General features: G+C 35.8%; 1 protein-coding gene across 1 annotated transcript; it reads right to left on the bottom strand.

Moving 5' to 3' along the window:
• Positions 1-1,142: 1,142 nt before the first annotated feature.
• On the bottom strand, positions 1,143-3,108 carry LOC128550370 (eukaryotic translation initiation factor 3 subunit A-like). The gene is made up of 2 exons (XM_053529310.1): positions 3,020-3,108; positions 1,143-2,370 (listed from the first exon to the last, which is right to left on the bottom strand). Exons 1-2 carry the CDS (start codon positions 3,092-3,094, stop codon positions 1,336-1,338), a joined length of 1,110 nt encoding a protein of 369 aa, XP_053385285.1. The 5' UTR covers positions 3,095-3,108; the 3' UTR covers positions 1,143-1,335.
• Positions 3,109-19,094: the final 15,986 nt, after the last annotated feature.

Raw genomic sequence — 19,094 nt, 5'->3', positions numbered from 1 at the left:
TACATATTTGTCAACAATCTTCAACATTTTATGATACTAATAATAGTATCGTTTAACATAATGAATTGTACTTTCACTTATTTGTAAACATAAAACCAGTCTGATTTGATGTAGTTACAAGTTCTATGCATTGGGCCGAAATTTTGATATTATAGTCTAAATGTTCACTTAAACCAAGCCAAGATATACATATTTGTCAACAATCTTCAACATTTTATGATACTTATGATAGTATCGTTTAACATAATGAATTGTACTTTCACTTATTTGAAAACATAAAACCAGTCTGATTTGATGTAGTTACAAGTTCTATGCATTGGGCCGAAACTTTACTATAAAATGTCGCGAAAAGAAGGTTTTGGTCTAAAGTTATGTTATGAAGCCTAATAATTTTTAAAGGCTGCCATTTTCAGAAAATCATAAGTAATAACCATATAAACATTAATTGTTTCCCATTTCGAAGTTAACAGCTGGCTTTTTTCGTTCGACAATTACTCTTTGACAGTCAATATTTGATATGAAGCATTTCGAAAATAGGATTTTGCACTAACTATTTGGCATTAAGCATTTGGCAATAAGCAGGGCGCTCCCGGCCTTTCAAAGGCATTACTTGACAAGCTATATTAAAAGACTATTTGTGATTATATTTGCAATGATACTAATGAGGTTACGACTTCAATATGCGTATGTTTAAATGGATAATTCAAGAGAAAAAATATACACGTGCATGGCGCGGCGCACTAAAGCATTTATAAAACGATTGATTGATAAAATTTACGTCACGTTGAACTTTTATCTTAATATGCTGTTTGTTAAATTGCAACATTCATAAATACATTAGCACAAAGATGACACATATGTCTCCGATACTACTTCGTGCGCACGATTTCGAGATAACGAGCGCATGTATTACTTATAATGTACGCTGATATTACTTATTACTTATTATGTTCGCACAAAGAAAGGAAATCGTACGAAGTTGTATGAAACAAGCCCCAGACCTGCTACATTACAGCCCAAAGTGTTATTCATAGCCATCATGGTTTTCCCGTGTTAATTTTGTCATTTAAATTCAAATTCTCTCTGTGAAATTGACGGTTCGACGTGAGCATCCACTAGCCTCAGGCGAAAACCATGATGACATCTTCCGATAAAAGACGCCCGAGTAAATTGATGAATGTCAGTCAGCAATATAATACTGAACTTGTTCCACTTGTCCATGTTGTCTGTGTAAAAAGTGGAGTAAACATAATTTATTATCTAAAACAAATACTTTAAAACAAGACTTCTAAAACTTCAGTGCTAATCTGACTACGAGAAATTCAAGGTAATTGGTCATGACATGTCGACTAGACCAGCTTCAACAAGCGCTATCCAGTCACGTGAACCTATTTCGGGCGGTTCATCTTCCAGCATCCTAAAGTAGTCAACGTCTTCAAACATTGCATCTCCACCTCTGTTTTCTTCAAACCAATCAAGGTCCTCTCTGTGGTCATCAAACAGCGAAAGACTTTCTCTGTACTCTTCAAACAAACTAAGGTGTTCCCTTTCGTCGTTGAAAAGCTCGAGATAATCACTTTCATCCTCAAAAAGCTCGAGATAATCTCTCTCTTGATCAAACAGCTGAAGATATTTCCTCCCTTTGTTAAATAGCTGAAGATATTCTCTGTTTTCGTCAAAAAGCTCAAGATAATCGCTTTCTTCATCGAATAAGTCAAGATAATCTCTTTCTTCGTCGAATAATCCAAGATAATCTCTTTCTTCGTCGAATAGTCTAAGATAATCTCTTTCGTCATCAAAGAGTTCAAGATAATCTCTTTCTTTCTCGAATAGTCTAAGATAAACCCTTTCTTCATCAAATAGGTCAAGATAATCTCTTTCGTCGTCGAATAGTTCAAGATAATCTCTTTCTTCGTCGAATAGTCCAAGATAATCTCTTTTTTCATCGAATAATCCAAGGTAATCTCTTTTTTCATCGAATAGTTCGAGATAATCTCTTTCTTCATTGAATAAATCAAGATAATCTCGTTCCTTTTCAAAAAGCTCAAGATAATCTCTATCTTCTTCAAATAGTTCAAGATAACTCCTTTCATTATCGTAAAGCTCAAGATAATCTCTTTCTTCATCGAATAGTCCAAGATAATCTCTTTCTTCTTCGAAAAGGTCAAGATAATTTCTTTCTTTATCGAATAGATCAAGATGATCCCTTTCTTCATTGAATAAATCAAGATGATTCTTTTCTTCATGGAAAAGTTGAAGATAGTCCTGTTCTGCTCTAAAAAGGTTCCAGTATTTTCTTTCATTTTTTAACAGGCTTTGATATTTTCTTTCTTTTTTAGATCCAGACCTCTTATTTTTTGTTTGCAAAAGCTGAAATATCAAAACATATTGAATCAATGAAAACTGCATCCAGCCTGCATAGCAAACAATAACTTTAGATTTTGTAAAAATATCGACTGACTGACTTTCTTTTCGTCAATATTGTTGTATTGTTACGAAGTAGAAAATTAAAAGACAACAAATCATATACGCAGAGGACAAGAATTTCAATGACTGCTTTCTTGATTATTTGAGCATCAATGATGTTTAAAGAAAAAATGAAAATGACACATTAAAATTATCGAGTATATCTCATCTGTAAACGCTTTTTAAATACTAGAATCTGTGTAAAAAGCAATGATATTTACTATGTACTTTATGCTGCATTGATAAAATCATTTTGGACAAAAATATCAGAAATTTACCGATATAAGTCTAAAACATTTGAGCAAATATTTTTTCGTATAATATTAATGTTACGTTACCAGACATCCTCCATATTTATGGATGTGTCGTATGACAAGTAAAATCTTAAAAGACACGTTAGACATAAAATGCGTAAATACAATTAACAGTCAAGAATCGGAAAAATATTATTTCGGTTATAAATCACAAATGAGCTTTCAAAAATAACTAGAAAATGGAATCTTTTTAACGAATCTCGGCGGAAAATACAGCTCTTCTTGTAATGAATACGAACCGGGTTGCATGAATCATCGAATTTTCTTTTCCTCTGACTTGCACGAGAAGCTTTTTCTCTCTTTGATTTTCCCATGGCTGAAAATTTTGACACCTGAAACCAGATCAAAAAGTAATATCATTATTTTGCTTAGACTCATAAAAACTTTTTGGTAGCAGGTTTTCAAGTGATATCATCAAGAACAAAAGCTGTCTGGTGACAGCGCGCTCGACTATTCGAAGAAGTGACGGAAGTATGGGGTAACCAGAGATTTTCAGACAAAAAGAAAGATAAGACAAAAATGAAAATGTATTTGTTGATTTGGACAAATCATGCACTGTGTGGCAATGTCCGACCATGATGGTAACAAAGTGTTAAAAGTTTCAAAGCAATATATCAAACAATTTAGACAGAATATAGAATGGTATGCGAAACTTAACTAATTTCTATGTCAAAAGGGCCCTAACTGAGCTTAAGTCCTTGTCATACTTATGAAATAGAAGAAGTGGACTCGACAAAAACGAAAATGTTGAGGCTCGGTTTTATTGAGTATTGCCTACATATTATGTAGACTTTGATGGTAAACAAGTTGTAAACGTTTAAAAGCCATATGACAAACATGTTAGGCAAAATATGGACTTGTATGGAAAGTTTAACTGATTTCCAAGTCCTAAAAGGGCCATTATTTCGCCAAAATAGCTGACAGGGTTATGTACTAATGCCTATAGATGGAGTTCGTGAAAACAAACAAGAGTTAAAAATTTCAAAGCCACATGTAAAATAGTTTTGACAAAACATGTACTTATACCAAAACTGAACCAATTTCAAAGTCCCAAAAGGGCCAAAATTCAGCCAAAATACTTGACAGAGCTATGTACTCTTGCCAAAAGGTAGAGACTAATATAATAAATAAAGGTTCAAAATTTCAAAGCCGCATGTCAAATACTTTTTACAAAAGATGGACTTGCATAAAAACTGAACCAAGTCCAAAAAGGGCAATAATATAGCCAAAATACTTGACAATATTATATGTACTCTTGCCTACAAAAAGTGTTCAAAGTTTCAAAGCCACATGTCAAATAGTGCTTTACAAAACATGGACTTGTACGAAATCTGAACCAATTTCTAAGTCCAAAATGGGGCAAAATTCAGCCAAAATACTTAACACTATTATATGTACTCTTGCCTACAGGTTCTAATAAACAAGCGTTCCAAGTTTGAAGTAAATATCTTTGATGGTATGCAAGATATTACCATTTCATAAAAACTTAACCAACGCCGGTGAGTAGTATAGCTCTCAACCAGATGGAAGCCACAGGTTCCGTCAAATTTACCAACATTGTACGTTTCTACATCCAAGAATCGGGACTTCAGTTTGTTTCTCAAAATTAAACAGCCAATGTCATATCAAAATTATACCTATTGAAACGCATTGTAAAACACATCTCCCCATAACAGCATGTTTACAGGCGGTAACAGGTGTAAACATCAGTAAGAATAAAACCTTGGCCTTTGACCTAACGACTCCTAAAGGCTAGGGTTTACTTTCTGACCACAGCTAAACAAAACAAACAAGCAGAATCTATGTTTTTTAAAGCAAATTTCCTCTGTCGTAAACGGCATCCTGTATTATGACTCTTGTGCGTATTGGACAACATCTTTAAAGCCCTCCGCGGTAAAGTTTATCACAGTATACATACCCGGGTCATTTTGGAGGGTCAGATCTACGGTATTAGAGTACAGACAGACTTGCAACTTGCCAGGAATATCCCTAGATGATTGATCGTTTGACATGTGAGGTAAAAATGTTCAAAATTTGTTGTAAACACTTTGAATATTGGCCCGTCGAATATTATTTTTGCATTACTTAATAAACACCCAGTATAAACTTTATTTCGTAAAGGCAGCGATTAGGATTAGTTATATGATACTGTCAGAATAATTTGTAAATCTGATATATTGATAACGTAACACATAAGCACAGATAGTGATTGACTCCCTTTTCATGTTGTCGTTGCTATAATTATTGTTGAATTGCTGTAATTAATAGAATTTGGGTCATTTGTGGCTGATTTGGGTTCATTATGTGAATGACTGGGTCCCAGCTTCGCACATTATGCCATATACAAAAATTAAAGGGAACCAGATATTTGATAGAGCAGGTACTCGTTGTAAGACACAATGTATAAATTTGGACCAATCAGAAACAAGTTCTAAAAATAGCACGTCTGCTGGGGTATAAATAGGTAGATGAATGATAGAGAGTTCATTCAGTATCCAGCGGTTGAAGAAGACACATCGAGGATTCAACTAATAATTTATCCCAGTACCTTGAGAAGGAGACTATTGCAGTTACCCTGTCAGGGCGGATAAATTATTAAAAACAATACTTTGGAAGTTCTTAGACTAAAGAAGAGTAGCAGAATTTCGATAAGGTTTCGAGCTATAGGGCCAGCGCATAGGAGTTTTACCTTAAAGGTAATTGAATGCTATAGACGATAGCATGTATAGGCTGAGCATCGGGAAGCTGAGACAGAGACCCAGAGTTTGGTATCTACTGAGATAGTAGGAGAGTTCCAGCTTATAGACGGTTCAGCATTATTGGCGAAGTACAGCCAAGGCATCGGGGATAATACCTTTATGGTAGTTGAATGCACATATGATAGCATATAGGCGCTGAGCATCCAGGAGTCAGGGCAATTATATAGAGTTTGAGAGGACAGAGGCCGAGCATCTATGCGATAGGACTCGTATGTTGTTGATTCAAAGACATTGTCTGACGGGAACTTCAACAAAAGACCAGTCAAGTATAGAGTCTCCAGCCTATAGGAGTTTGAGCTAATCATTTTTAATTGAAGATTATTAGTTTGAAAACATTTAGTGATTTGCCTGATCCCTGAAATTGCCTAGCTCATAATAAGAAATATTTACGAATCATTGGTACACGAATCATTTAGGCAAGGTAGCCAGAGGAAAATTCTATATATGAGATTTTTTGGTCTCACCAGCTCTACGTTTTAACAAAGGACAATCTCAATCGTTTGTCAGCTAGTCTAAGACATAGTCACCTTAGCGATTGGACCCAACCATTGTTCAAGATACTAAAGGCGTAGGCACTTCCCTGGGTCATATAACCAGTATCCTGACAATTTGGGGGCTCGTCCGGGATCTATATCAAAGGAGGTACAGAGACTAGTGGTTGTAACGTTTTTTTTTGGTGTACCAGAAAGCGCTGTGACTGAAGGTAGTCTGGGTCACATATAGTTGAATTTTAGAGTTAGTTCCAGCCTAAAGCTTAAAGATGAACTACGATAAATGGGTTGAGATGGGTGAACGTATGGGTCTCTCAGGTTCAGAGCTATAGAGTTTGTGGATAGGAAAGAGAAGGAGTACACGGAACGCGAGGAACGTATGCTTAGACGAGATGAAGAAAGGCGACGTCATGATGATGAACAACGTAGGTTTGAGGCTCAAGAAGCTAAGGAAAAACGACTTTTTGAGCTTGAACAGGCCGAGAAGTTACGGCATTATGAGGAACAACAGGCAGAAAAGAAAGATTGTTTGAGATTGAAGTTTAGAGAAAGAACGGATTGTGAAAGAGCATGAGTTGGAAATACTACGGATAAAGGCTGATGCCGGAGCTTTGGGATCTGATAAAAGCACAGAGCACTGAGTAGTAAGACACTACGACCGAGACTCCCAAAGTTCGAGGAAGTAAGGATGATATGGATGCATACCTCAAAGCGATTTGAGCGGTTTGCAAAAAGCCAGGGATGGAAAGAAGAGACATGGGCTGTGAGCTCAGTTCATTACTTACAGGAAAAGGCCTGGACGTATACACAAGCATGCCTCCAGACCAAGCCAAGACTATACGGCATTGAAGAAAGCAGTTCTGAAGCGTTATCAGTTAACAGAAGAAGGTTTTAGATTGAAGTTCAGGGAAATGTAAGCCAGAGCGTGGTGAAACTGTTTTCAGTTTATGGCAAGGCTGGACAGGTATTTCAGTCGATGGACAGAAATGGCAGAAGTTGACAATACGTTTGAAATGCTGAAAGACCTTATGATCAGAGACAGTTCATCCAAACATGTTCCACAGACCTTGCTTTGTTTTTTAAGGAAAGAGTTGCAAAATCGAGAGCTGAGATCACGCAGTTAGCAGAACAGTACATTGAAGCGCATGGTGGTACTATAACCTCGAACAGGGTTTGAAAAATAATTCCTCATCCAATAGGCCACACAACGTATAAGTATGACACCTTCATCTCAGCCCCAACAAAGAGAAAGGCCAGCTTTTAAAAAGCCTGTATGTTTTATATGCAACAAGGAAGGTCATATAGCTAGAGAATGCAGAGACCTATCCAAGAGGAAAATTAGCGTGCTGCTTTAGCTAGTAGGGGATCCTATGAGGAAAGACAGAGAAATAGGCATGGCATGCAAGATTCTACCCCTACAGACTGGAGAAAGGACGGTCAAGCGCAGAAAGACAGACAGTCGGATGACAGAAAAGTTGCAGCTCAGTTATAGAAATTTATCATTAGATGACGAACGGTTAAAAGACTGCATAGAAGATGGACGACTTATGTTAGCACATGGAAAATCTATTTCGGTCATAGCAAGCACCTGTACCATTGATTCAACAAACGGTGAAAGGAACTTAATATTGAAGAAAGGATATATAGGTGATAAAGAAGTTCAGGTGTTGAGAGATACAGGGTGTGAGCTGGCGGCTGTCAGGAAAGATTTTGTATCAGAGAATCAAATGTTAGATAAGAAGTATCTTATGGTTGCAATTGATGGGCGTACAAGGATAGTTCCTTCAGCAAGGATACAGGTTGATACACCATATTTTACAGGGGAAGTTGAAGCCATGGTGTTGACAACTTTGATCTGCGACTTAGTTATAGGAAATATAAAAGGGGCTTCTGATAGACCAGACATTAACTGGAGTAGTAGGGATGGAGAACAGTCTCCATCAAAAGAAAACATTGTTGCAGCTGTGGTAACAAGAGCACAGGCTGAGAAAGAAAAACAGTCAATAAAACCTTTGAAGGTCACAGAACCTAAACATGATGAACTTAATGTCGAACGTTTAAAAAAAGCTCAGAAGGAGGACAATACCTTAGGAAAGCTGTGGCCGTATGCCTCTGATAAAAAGAAAATGAAGACAAAGAGTGGGTTTACATTTATGTACGAAGTCAAGAAGGATGTATTGTATAGAACCTTCGAAGAAAAAAAAGGCTGTATTATCAAAGAGATAAAGCAGATTGTAGTTCAATTCAGAAAAAGGGTTATGTCTTTAGCTCATGAATCAATAGTTGGAGGACACCTATCAATAAGAAAGACAGTTGATAGGATACAAACAAGTTTTTACTGGCCTGGGTTAACTAGTGATGTCACAAGGTTTTGTAGGTCGTGTGATATATGTCAGAAAATGATCCCAAAAGGAAAAGTTAGAAAGGTTCCATTGGGAGATATGCCAATAATGGAGACACCATTTCATCGGGTGGCTGTGGATTTAATAGGACCTATTGCTCCTATTTCAGAAAAAGGAAATCGGTATATTCTTCCCGTGGTCGACTATGCCACAAGATATCCTGAGGCAGTTGCATTACCTAGGATTGAGACAGAACGGGTGGCTGAAGCTTTGCTAGATATATTTTCCAGAGTAGGATTTCCATCCGAAATCTTAAGTGACAGAGGAAGTCAGTTTACCTCACAGCTGATGGAAGAAGTTTGTAGGCTGATCAGCCTGAAAACAATTGTTCACAACTCCGTATAACCCCAAAAAGCAATGGTTTTTGTGAGCGTATGAATGGTATTTAAAGAGTATGTTGAAAAGATGTGTCAAGAAAACCAAAAGATGGGATAGATATTTATCAGCTGTACTGTTTGCATATCGAGAGGTTCCACAGGCAAGTACAGGATTCTCACCATTTGAACTTCTCTATGGCAGGACAGTCAGAGGACCTATGCAAGTACTTAAAGAACTTTGGACTGAAGCTGAAACCACAGAAACGAGAAACACATATGAGTATGTATTAGACTTACGGAATAGGCTGGAGGAAACATGTAAGGTAGCTAGAGAAAGTCTTCATCAGCACAAGAAACGTACAAACAACCATTACGACAAGAGTGCCAGAAAACAGAAATTTAAAGGTCGGGGATAAAGTGCTGTTACTTTTACCAACTAACCAAATAAGTTAATGCTTCAGTGAAAGGACCTTATGAAGTAGTTGATGTGGTCAACAAAATGGATTTTAAAGTAAAAGTCGGTGACAAGATAGGGCTTTACCATATCAATTAACTCAAAAGTACGAAGAAAGACAAGATATTTTTGCAGGAAGTGTCGCCGTGATCGAGGCCGATGTTAGCACAGAGGGCTGGGGTAGTTGATGACGAAAATTTGCTCGACCTTGTCAGAATAGGAGGTCAGAAAACATATGAAAATGTACAAATTAATCTCATTTGTCTGAAAGCCAATTACTGAAATTAGGTCGGTTATAAAACAATATCAAGACATTTTCACAGAAAGTCTGGAACGACGAATCTTGTAGAACATAAGGTCGAACTCACAACCATAGAACCTGTTAGAGTCAACAGTACCCCATACCATATGCGAAACGTAATGAGGTTAACCAAGAGGTTCAACACATGTTAAACGCTGGAATTATTGAACTGCCACCTCTGCATACAACTCCCCTATCGTTATGGTGAAAAAGAAGATAATACAAACAGATTTTGTATTGATTTTAGGCGGTTGAATTCTATAACTAAATTTGATACGGAGCCTATGGGAAATGATGAAGATATTCGGTCAAAACTTCATGGAGATAAATTCTTCACAAAATTAGACCCCAGCAAAGGTTACTGGCAGATTCCTGTCGAGAAGCAATCTAGGCACTTGACAGCCTTCACAACATCTGAGGGAAGTTTCCAGTTCCGAAAAATGCCATTTGGTATGATAAATTCTGGTGCACATTTAATAAAATGATGCGAAAATTATTGACAGGATGCAAACATGCTGACAATTATGTGGGACGAATTTTAGGTCACACCATAAACGTGGACACACTGTCTCAATGTTACAAAATATTTTTAAGAGGGTTAGAGATGCAAAGCTTACACTAAAAACCATCAAAATGTCTCATAGGATATGATAATATTTCATTTACTGGGCATAAAGGGCGGAAATGATAAGCTGGAGATGGAAGATGATAAATTAGAGCGTATAAAGAATGCAGAAGAACCTAAGACTAAGAGACAAGTGCGGAGTTTCCTTGGCCTAAAATGGTTATTATAGAAAATTTATAGCATCATACTCCGAAGTTGCAGCACCACTGACCGACTTAATCAAAAAAGGGAAACCTAATACTGTAGTATGGGAAGAACAACATGCCAAAGCTTTTCATACTTTGAAAACCTGCTTACACAAGCACCTATTTTACGGTTACCAGACTTTTCACGACCTTTTATATTACAGTGTGATGCTTCAATACTGGGGTTGGAGCAGCACTTCTTCAGAGGTATGAAGATGGACAATTTCCCATAGCATATGCCAGTAAGAAATTGCTCCAAAGAGAAAGGAACTACTCGGTAATTGAAAGGGGAAAGTTTGTCAATAGTTTTTGGTGTTAAGAAATTTCAGAAGTATTTGTACGGCAGTGAGTTCATCCTGCAGACTGATCATGCCCCATTGAGTTATACAGAAATGTAAAGTAGAAAGCTCAGAATTATGAGATGGGCATTGTTTTTGCAGTGTTACAGATTCAAAATTGAATCTATTAAAGGTACAGAAAATGTATGCGCTGATTATTTAAGTAGACAATAATTGATTACTTGAAACAGAATATGATGTGACTGATTTTAACACAAAAAATCAAGAAATAGTAAAAAAAAAAAAAAAGATTTGTTTACAAATTATTCTTCATGTTTATGAAAAACTTAGAGTATTTTCTTGAGAAGGGGGCTATTGTCAGAATAATTTGTAAATCTGAAAATATTGATAAACGTAACACATAAGCACAGATAGTGATTGACTCCCTTTTCATGTTGTCGTTGCTATAATTATTGTTGAATGCTGTAATTAATAGAATTTGGGTCATTTGTGGCTGATTTGGGTTCATTATGTGAATGACGGGTCCCAGCTTCGCACATTATGCCCTATACAAAAATTAAAGGGAACCAGATATTTGATAGAGCAGGTACTCGTTGTAAGACACAATGTATAAATTTGGACCAATCAGAAACAAGTTCTAAAAATAGCACGTCTGCTGGGGTATAAATAGGTAGATGAATGATAGAGAGTTCATTCAGTATCCAGCGGTTGAAGAGACACATCGAGGATTCAACTAATAAATTTATCCCAGTACCTTGAGAAGGAGACTATTGCAGTTACCCTGTCAGGGCGGAAAAAATTATTAAAAACAATACTTTGGAAGTTCTTAGACTAAAGAAGAGTAGCAGAATTTCGATAAGGTTTCGAGCTATGGGCCAGCGCATAGGAGTTTTACCTTAAAGGTAATTGAATGCTATAGACGATAGCATATATAGGCTGAGCATCGGGAAGCTGAGACAGAGACCCAGAGTTTGGTAATCTACTGAGATAGTAGGAGAGTTCCAGCTTATAGACGGTTCAGCATTATTTGGGGAAGTACAGCCAAGGCATCGGGGATAATACCTTTATGGTAGTTGAATGCTACATATGATAGCATATAGGCGCTGAGCATCCAGGAGTCAGGGCAATTATATAGAGTTTGAGAGGACAGAGGCCGAGCATCTATGCGATAGGACTCGTATGTTGTTGATTCAAAGACATTGTCTGACGGGAACTTCAACAAAAAGACCAGTCAAGTATAGAGTCTCCAGCCTATAGGAGTTTGAGCTAATCATTTTTAATTGAAGATTATTAGTTTGAAACATTTAGTGATTTGCCTGATCCCTGAAATTGTCTAGCTCATAATAAGAAATCATTTACGAATCATTGGTACACGAATCATTTAGGCAAGGTAGCCAGAGGAAAATTCTATATATGAGATATTTGGTCTCACCAGCTCTACGTTTTAACAAAGGACAATCTACATCGTTTGTCAGCTAGTCTAAGACATAGTCACCTTAGCGATTGGACCCAAACCATTGTTCAAGATACTAAAGGCGTAGGCACTTCCCTGGGTCATATAACCAGTATCCTGACAGATACGCTTAGGCATTTACACGAGTTTATGATATATACTATCTTGATGGCAAGTCGAAATGAAAAATTACAGCTCAAAACACTAACACCACTATTCAGCGTTATTGATTTTGGAATTTTGTGATAGACACAATACTTGGCGTAGGTACATCGGGTAATAGGGTTTGAAACAATAGGGGTAATTTTATGACGAAAAGCTATTATATTGATCGATAACCAAAGTGACTACCGACCTAGGGATCTACCGACCAACCGGCAATGAGCAAAATCATATACTCACTCTTCTTAGAAGGGGGACAGAAGAAGATAAATGAAGATTTGCCTATAAGGAATAATCTTTGAACACCTCCTTGATATAGATGTTAAACAGAATAAAACATAAACCAGATTGTCAGCACACGTAACAACAAAATAACAAATATCAACAAATAAGCATACCTCAATACTGAATGTAAAGACGACTTATTGTCTTCGCTAAATCCATATTAAAAGAACGAAGCAGAAAGGCATATTTGATAATCATAACAGTAACAAAAATTTAACAACAGGGGTTGTTATAGATGTTCGAACTCCCAATTGGTGTGTTGCGTGCATATATGGTGATGGACATTGTTCTATCTTAATTGGTGTGTTGCGTGCTTGTATGGTGATGGACATTGTTCTATCCCAATTGGTGTGTTGCTTGCTTATATGGTGATGGACATTGTTCTATCCCAATTGGTGTGTTGCGTGCTTATATGGTGATATACATTGTTCTATCCCAATTGGCGTGTTTCGTGCTTGTCTGGTAATGTATATTGTTCTGTCCATCTTTGTGTGTTGCGTGCTTGTCTGGTAAGGTACATTGATCTATCCAAGTTTGTAGGTTGCGTGCTTATTGTTCTATCCCAATTTGTGTGTTGCGTGCTTGTCTGGTAATATTTCTCTTTTCCAACTTGTGTTTTGTGTATTTGTTAGCATAATGTTTAATGGTAGTCTTAGGGAGGTATTTTTATTGTATGTAGCGTTTCTTGAGAATTCCGTTGTTTTTTTTTCAATTTGAAGAACAATAACACATATTGACAGCAGTTATATCTCCGAATATTTTATGTTACTCATCTCGAAACTTTTTGATTAGTCCTTTCTGTTTACATTGCACTTGATATGATAAAATGATCAAACAAATCGGAGATGGAAATATGTGTGGGGTATTTGTTATGGGCAGATATTGAAAGATAAAATTGAATGAGCATTTCTTATCAACGATCAAATCGTTTTACTTTTTATTGTTCGTTATATAATCAGAAAGTCTACATTATGACGTTATGACTCATTACTAACATGTACATATCAATGATATCTCCATGTAGAGTCAACACAATTAAATATGCAAATAAACGTACTGCAGATATGAATATTTAGCTATTCAAATGCAGTGTTCGTTTGCCTTAATAACAAACAAAACTTATATACAAAATAAGCAATTAATTTAGTACTTTTAAAACCGATTTTGTAACGTCGACATACTAGATTTGGCGCCATAAATGCGCTATAAAATAGTGTTTCCCTATTTCATGTACTTTGTTACCTAACAGACATATTAGAATCGACATACTTTGTAGTAAAACCATTTTTAATATATCTTAACAATACGAATCAGTTCTACGCCACGTGCCTAATTCACTCGGGATACGCTCACTTGATATTATTCCACTGAGCGTATAAAATCTTATATTAAAATGTGGTTCTGCTCTATATAATTTCTTAAATCTTTTTATGAATAATTATGCCTATTTTCTTCAATTCTAATATGAATAATCATGACTAATTCATTCAATTCTTATATGAATAATCATGCCTATTTTCTTCACAACACGGTAATATTGACGACAGGGTCTCCCATTGGTCTAATATGTGTTGAACGTATTTGAAAACTATTCCATTTCTAATCTATGATTTCTGGCAAAAATTATTTGGAATGATGCGTGTGTGTTTGTTCGTTTGTTTGTGTGTTCGGGTTTAACGTCTTTCTCAACAATTTTTCAGTCATATGAACGACGGTGTCTACTTGTAGCAGTGAGCACAATGCTCAACTTTATAGTGCTGCCTCACTGGAATATCACGCCGTAGACACATGACATGATACCCCACCCAGTCACATTATACTGACACCGGGCTGACCAGTCCTAGTACTATCCTCTAAATGCTGAGCGCCAAGCGAGGAAGCTACTAGTACCATTTTTTACGTCTTTGGTATGACGCGGCCAGGGATCGAACCCACGACCTCCCGCACTCGAAGCGGACGCTCTACCACTAGGCTACCGAGGCGGTTTGGAATGATGCATTTTGTGGGACAGTTATTCATGTTTTACCGTTGGAGCATTTTCATGAAAAGTAAAAAAGAACATAACTGCCGGACTAGGGTAACCGAGTTCAAAGAGAAAAAAGTGCCCAAAAATGATGGTCAACAGGTATATTTCTTGCAATTTTATGATAGGCCTTGGATAGTTCTTCCATCCTGAGTAAGCGGTATCAAAAGTTTATATGTTAGGGAAAACCAATAACACAACACAAAACATTACAATATGGGCCTATGGAAAATGAGTTGTTTCACTATGACTTAGATAGATGGATCTTTATTTTACCTCCAATATTGAAGATTTGAACATATGTACAAACACATTCAACTTAGTATACATATATCAATGAAGATACGGAATAAAATTAAATGAAAAAATAAATGAAAAAAATAAATAAATAGAATAATAAACAATGAAAGGTGGCTGCCCATTCATATTCAGCTTAATTAATTAATATGTATCCAAAATCGTCTAGTAGCGAAACCGAAAAAACTAGAACTATTTAGCGTTTGTCATCAAATAAACTAAATATCACTACAACACTAACTTTTAATGCACGAAGGAAAGTGCAAATAGGCAGAACGTTTTATGGATGGCGTCTATTAGCTATATTTGACTAATTCTAAAACGAAAGATAACTAGTACAAGAATAACATTTAAACTACCAAAAACTGTACCTACAAACAAGTCAAAATGTATTCTTTTTGACTGAAATTAAATTAAAAAAAAAGAAATATTTCTTATTATGTTAGCTAAGCTGGACAATATTTTAATCCCAAAATTCAAATATGAAAATCGACAAAACAGAATATTGCCAACCGTACAAATAAGAGCACGGGTCTTTTCTTATAAGTGAAACCAATGGAAAAGTCAGTAACAGTGCCTGACATTCACTGTGTTTTATATACCTGGGGTAAAATGTTCAACAAGGACCTGCCTGGTGGTTCTTTGCAAGTGGTTTATTGCTCGGGTTCTGGGGTTAAATGTTCAGGATGACCGACACCACTTGCTTAATAATTTTTAAGGAAAAGCCAGGATTCCTTATAAAACCACTTTCTGATATTTCAAAGTTATCATAATACCAAGTGCTGTAATAATAAGTTTAATTATTATCACACCACTTAGATTATAAATAGGAAAAGTCAACACATACGTAAAATCAAATGAAGACACAAGAGTAAGTCCAGTTTTATAAATCTATTAAAGTCCACTCTTAAACACACATTCACAACTAGAAAGATCTAAATTATGTCTACTAATAAACTTCTACAATTGATTTATACAAAACTTTCGCAATTTCCTTAATTGTGCCAATATTGTCAGAAAATTCCACAACTTTTCCAAATAAAATGCACATAAATTTCAGTATACACTTAAGCGAATAAATTGAACATACAACTCCAAATTTTTAATTTATTCTCCAATAAACATAAAGTACAAAAAGTTCCTAAAATTGGCTCTAAATTTTCAATAATTGCCAATCCAAAAAGAAGTGTTAAGTCCAAAAGTGTAAACTAAAAGAGCCAAGAAATAACTGATAAGCCCATATTTATAGAGAAGCGCCAAAAATGCTGCAATCTGATTGGTCAATAACATTTTCCCAAATATGCAAAACTTTTCTTAACATATGCAAGAATTATAAAGAATGTCATTTAAAACAAATTACGAAGAATGATTTAAAAGTACTTGAATTCAGTGTCAAAGACTTGACAAACTAATTATCCCAAAAATATCCAATATGACCGTCAAAATTTGGTGTTCACATCTGAAGTTACAACACACTAAATAGCTGTTCTTCTTTATTCTATATAAAATTGATATATTTCCAATGGCCGCAGCAGGACCCATTTTAAATTCTGTAACTTGGATTTTATTGAAGTATATTGTCAGTGCTGAATAAAAATCAAAAGAAAAGTGGGGGTCATGTTTGATGCAAGAAAATATTTTCACTCAAACACACAAACTGCAAAATCAGCTAAAGAATGAAACCCCAAATTGTAGTGGTGGTGTATGATCTAAGATTTCATGACATTATCTGTCGTGTTATTATTTCATTATGAAAATGCTACCTACATCTGTCATGTTATTTAAGCAAAAAAAAAAATCCAAAGAAAATAAGGAAAATAGCTCTACAGAGCAAAAAATCTGAGGACTATTTGAATCCGCCATTATGCGACTACCATTACTTTTCGCGCAATTTTCTATTTAGTGTCTGTATGCCTTTAAGAAAAACTTTTTTTGTCTAAGATAGTGCCATTTTCATTTGAAATGTACAATCAACCTAAATGTATAAAAGAATACAAGGTTTTAGCTTGATATCAACAGGTTTTATGGCACTTTCAGTAACATAAGGCGAAACGTCAGATAGCGACATAAATTTCAAGCAGTTATCCTAACTGTAGCCTAGTTTTGCTCTGTTTTGTCATTTTCTACTCTGATCTGCATACAAATTACGCATTTAAACAGTTAAATATGTTCAATTTTACCTCTGATTGCCATAGGTACGCAATCTTTAGACTGTAAATATGCCGTTTTTGAAAAATATACACACAAAACAGTGAAAATGTGATATTTTGGGGTTTTATTCTCATTTACAGCAAGATTGCAATAAATTTGTCATTTTGTATCAAATTCTAATCAAAGTAGCCCATTTCCACCCTCATCTGGCCATTTTTCAATTTTCACCAATATTCCCTTTTAGGTTACAACAAACTAAAAAACTGTTCCTCTTTATATTCTATATAAAATTGACATATTTCTAATGGCCGCAGCACACATCAGGACCCATTTCAAATGTCTGTAACTTATATTTTCTTGAAGAATATTGTCAGTGCTAAATAAAAATCAAAAGAAAAGTGGGGGTCATGTTTATGGTGGCATATTTCTGTCACGAGATAGCTAGGTAGCTATTGCGATACTTTAAAGAAGTTATCTTGATAAAGCGAAGTTTTCTGAAAAGATTATCTAAATAGTTAAAAGTTTACTGGAAGTATTATTGCGATAATTTACATTGGTATCGCGATATTTTTTCGTAAGTGCCCACAGTTGCCATTTTTTTAGCAAGATACAATGTAGCTATCTCTATACTTTCAGCGATTTTCTTGATATATCCACCTTTTCTGAAAACATTATCTCAATAACCTCAAGTTTCTTGGAAATAAAAATCATAGCTTGATAACAATAATTTATTGCGATAATAATTTCATAAAACATGCATAGCTTTTCTCAGATGTGGGATAGTGCGTCACCAACAGTGCGCGCAACACTTCCCGATGTGGCTTTTTTATGTCAAAACATCTCGATTCGGTAAGTAAACATGCGATTATTTCATTGGTAACGAGTAGATATGGAAATGACATACAGTCTAAAGTACCTGCATGTGTCTTTAGTTTATCACTGACGTTTGCAATTTTCAAGAAAGTCTTCCATTTAAGAGAACATTCGAACACAATGCTCTTCGTGGAAACACTTCCTCGCCCACTACACCATATTATATCGCATGAATATAGTTTTTATGCATTTCTAACGACTCAATGCCTTGACGGGTGTTCCTTTATTGCAAACAGAGGTCAGTGATACCTTGATTAAATATCGGAATCTATAATTTCCAAGAAATAGGTAATATAGAATTTCTCCTTCCCGGTTCACCAGCTGAAACGATGCACTTCCCGGTTCATCGTGTTGGACTTAATTGTACTTTTGAACAACTTTTCAATTTATTTTGACGCATGGTACCAGTAAAACTAATATTTAGCAATGAATGTTTGTGTCAGTAATAAACAGTGCTGGATGAAAGCATTTCATTTACCTTGCAAGGGCTATGTTTTGACACATTTACTCTTTCTTTTCCAGATCACAATGGAAACACCTGAGATATCCCGTAACTGTTTATCAGAATTAAATTATGAAGCTAAACACGTGGGGTTCAGTAGTTTGATATATATGGACAGATGAACATAAAGTGCTTATATTAATTCATTTAATCCTCGGGAATAAATTACACGTCAAAAATATCAGAATTATAGAAAGCTCAATAAAATATGTAAAAAGATCCTTTGGAAGCAAAGAATGCAACCAAAAAGAATAATAGCAGACTCGGTTTGATGAAGTCTGTTCATGAGAGGTAATGAAATGTGCAACACCTCTCACGCCCCCTAGCACCGGCTAAAGCGGAACTCTATTTCACATAATTATGTTGAATGGACTCCATGATCCCAATGGATCATAAAATATAACAACACTGAATCCAAGTACGAGGAGACTTTTTACAGCCGCCACACGGCACTTAAAGATTGCTGTTGTGATAGTTAATAAAATCTATAAAAAGTTCCTTTGGAAGCAAAGAATGCAACCAAGAACAATAATAGCAGACTCGGTTTGATTGAGTCTGTTCATTAGAGGAAATGAAATGTGCAACACCTCTCACGCCCCCTAACACCGGCTTAAGCGGAACTCTATTACACATATGTTGAATGGACTCCATGATCCCAAAGGACGAGAAAATATAACAACACTGAATCCAAGTACGGGGAGACTTTTTACAGCCGCCACACGGCACTTAGGGATT

The sequence above is a fragment of the Mercenaria mercenaria genome, chromosome 17 (genome assembly GCF_021730395.1).
Source record: "Mercenaria mercenaria strain notata chromosome 17, MADL_Memer_1, whole genome shotgun sequence".
NCBI classification, from domain to species: Eukaryota; Metazoa; Mollusca; class Bivalvia; order Venerida; family Veneridae; genus Mercenaria; species Mercenaria mercenaria.
Note: the sequence above shows the minus strand (reverse complement) of the source record. Positions and strands in the feature narration are given on the sequence as shown.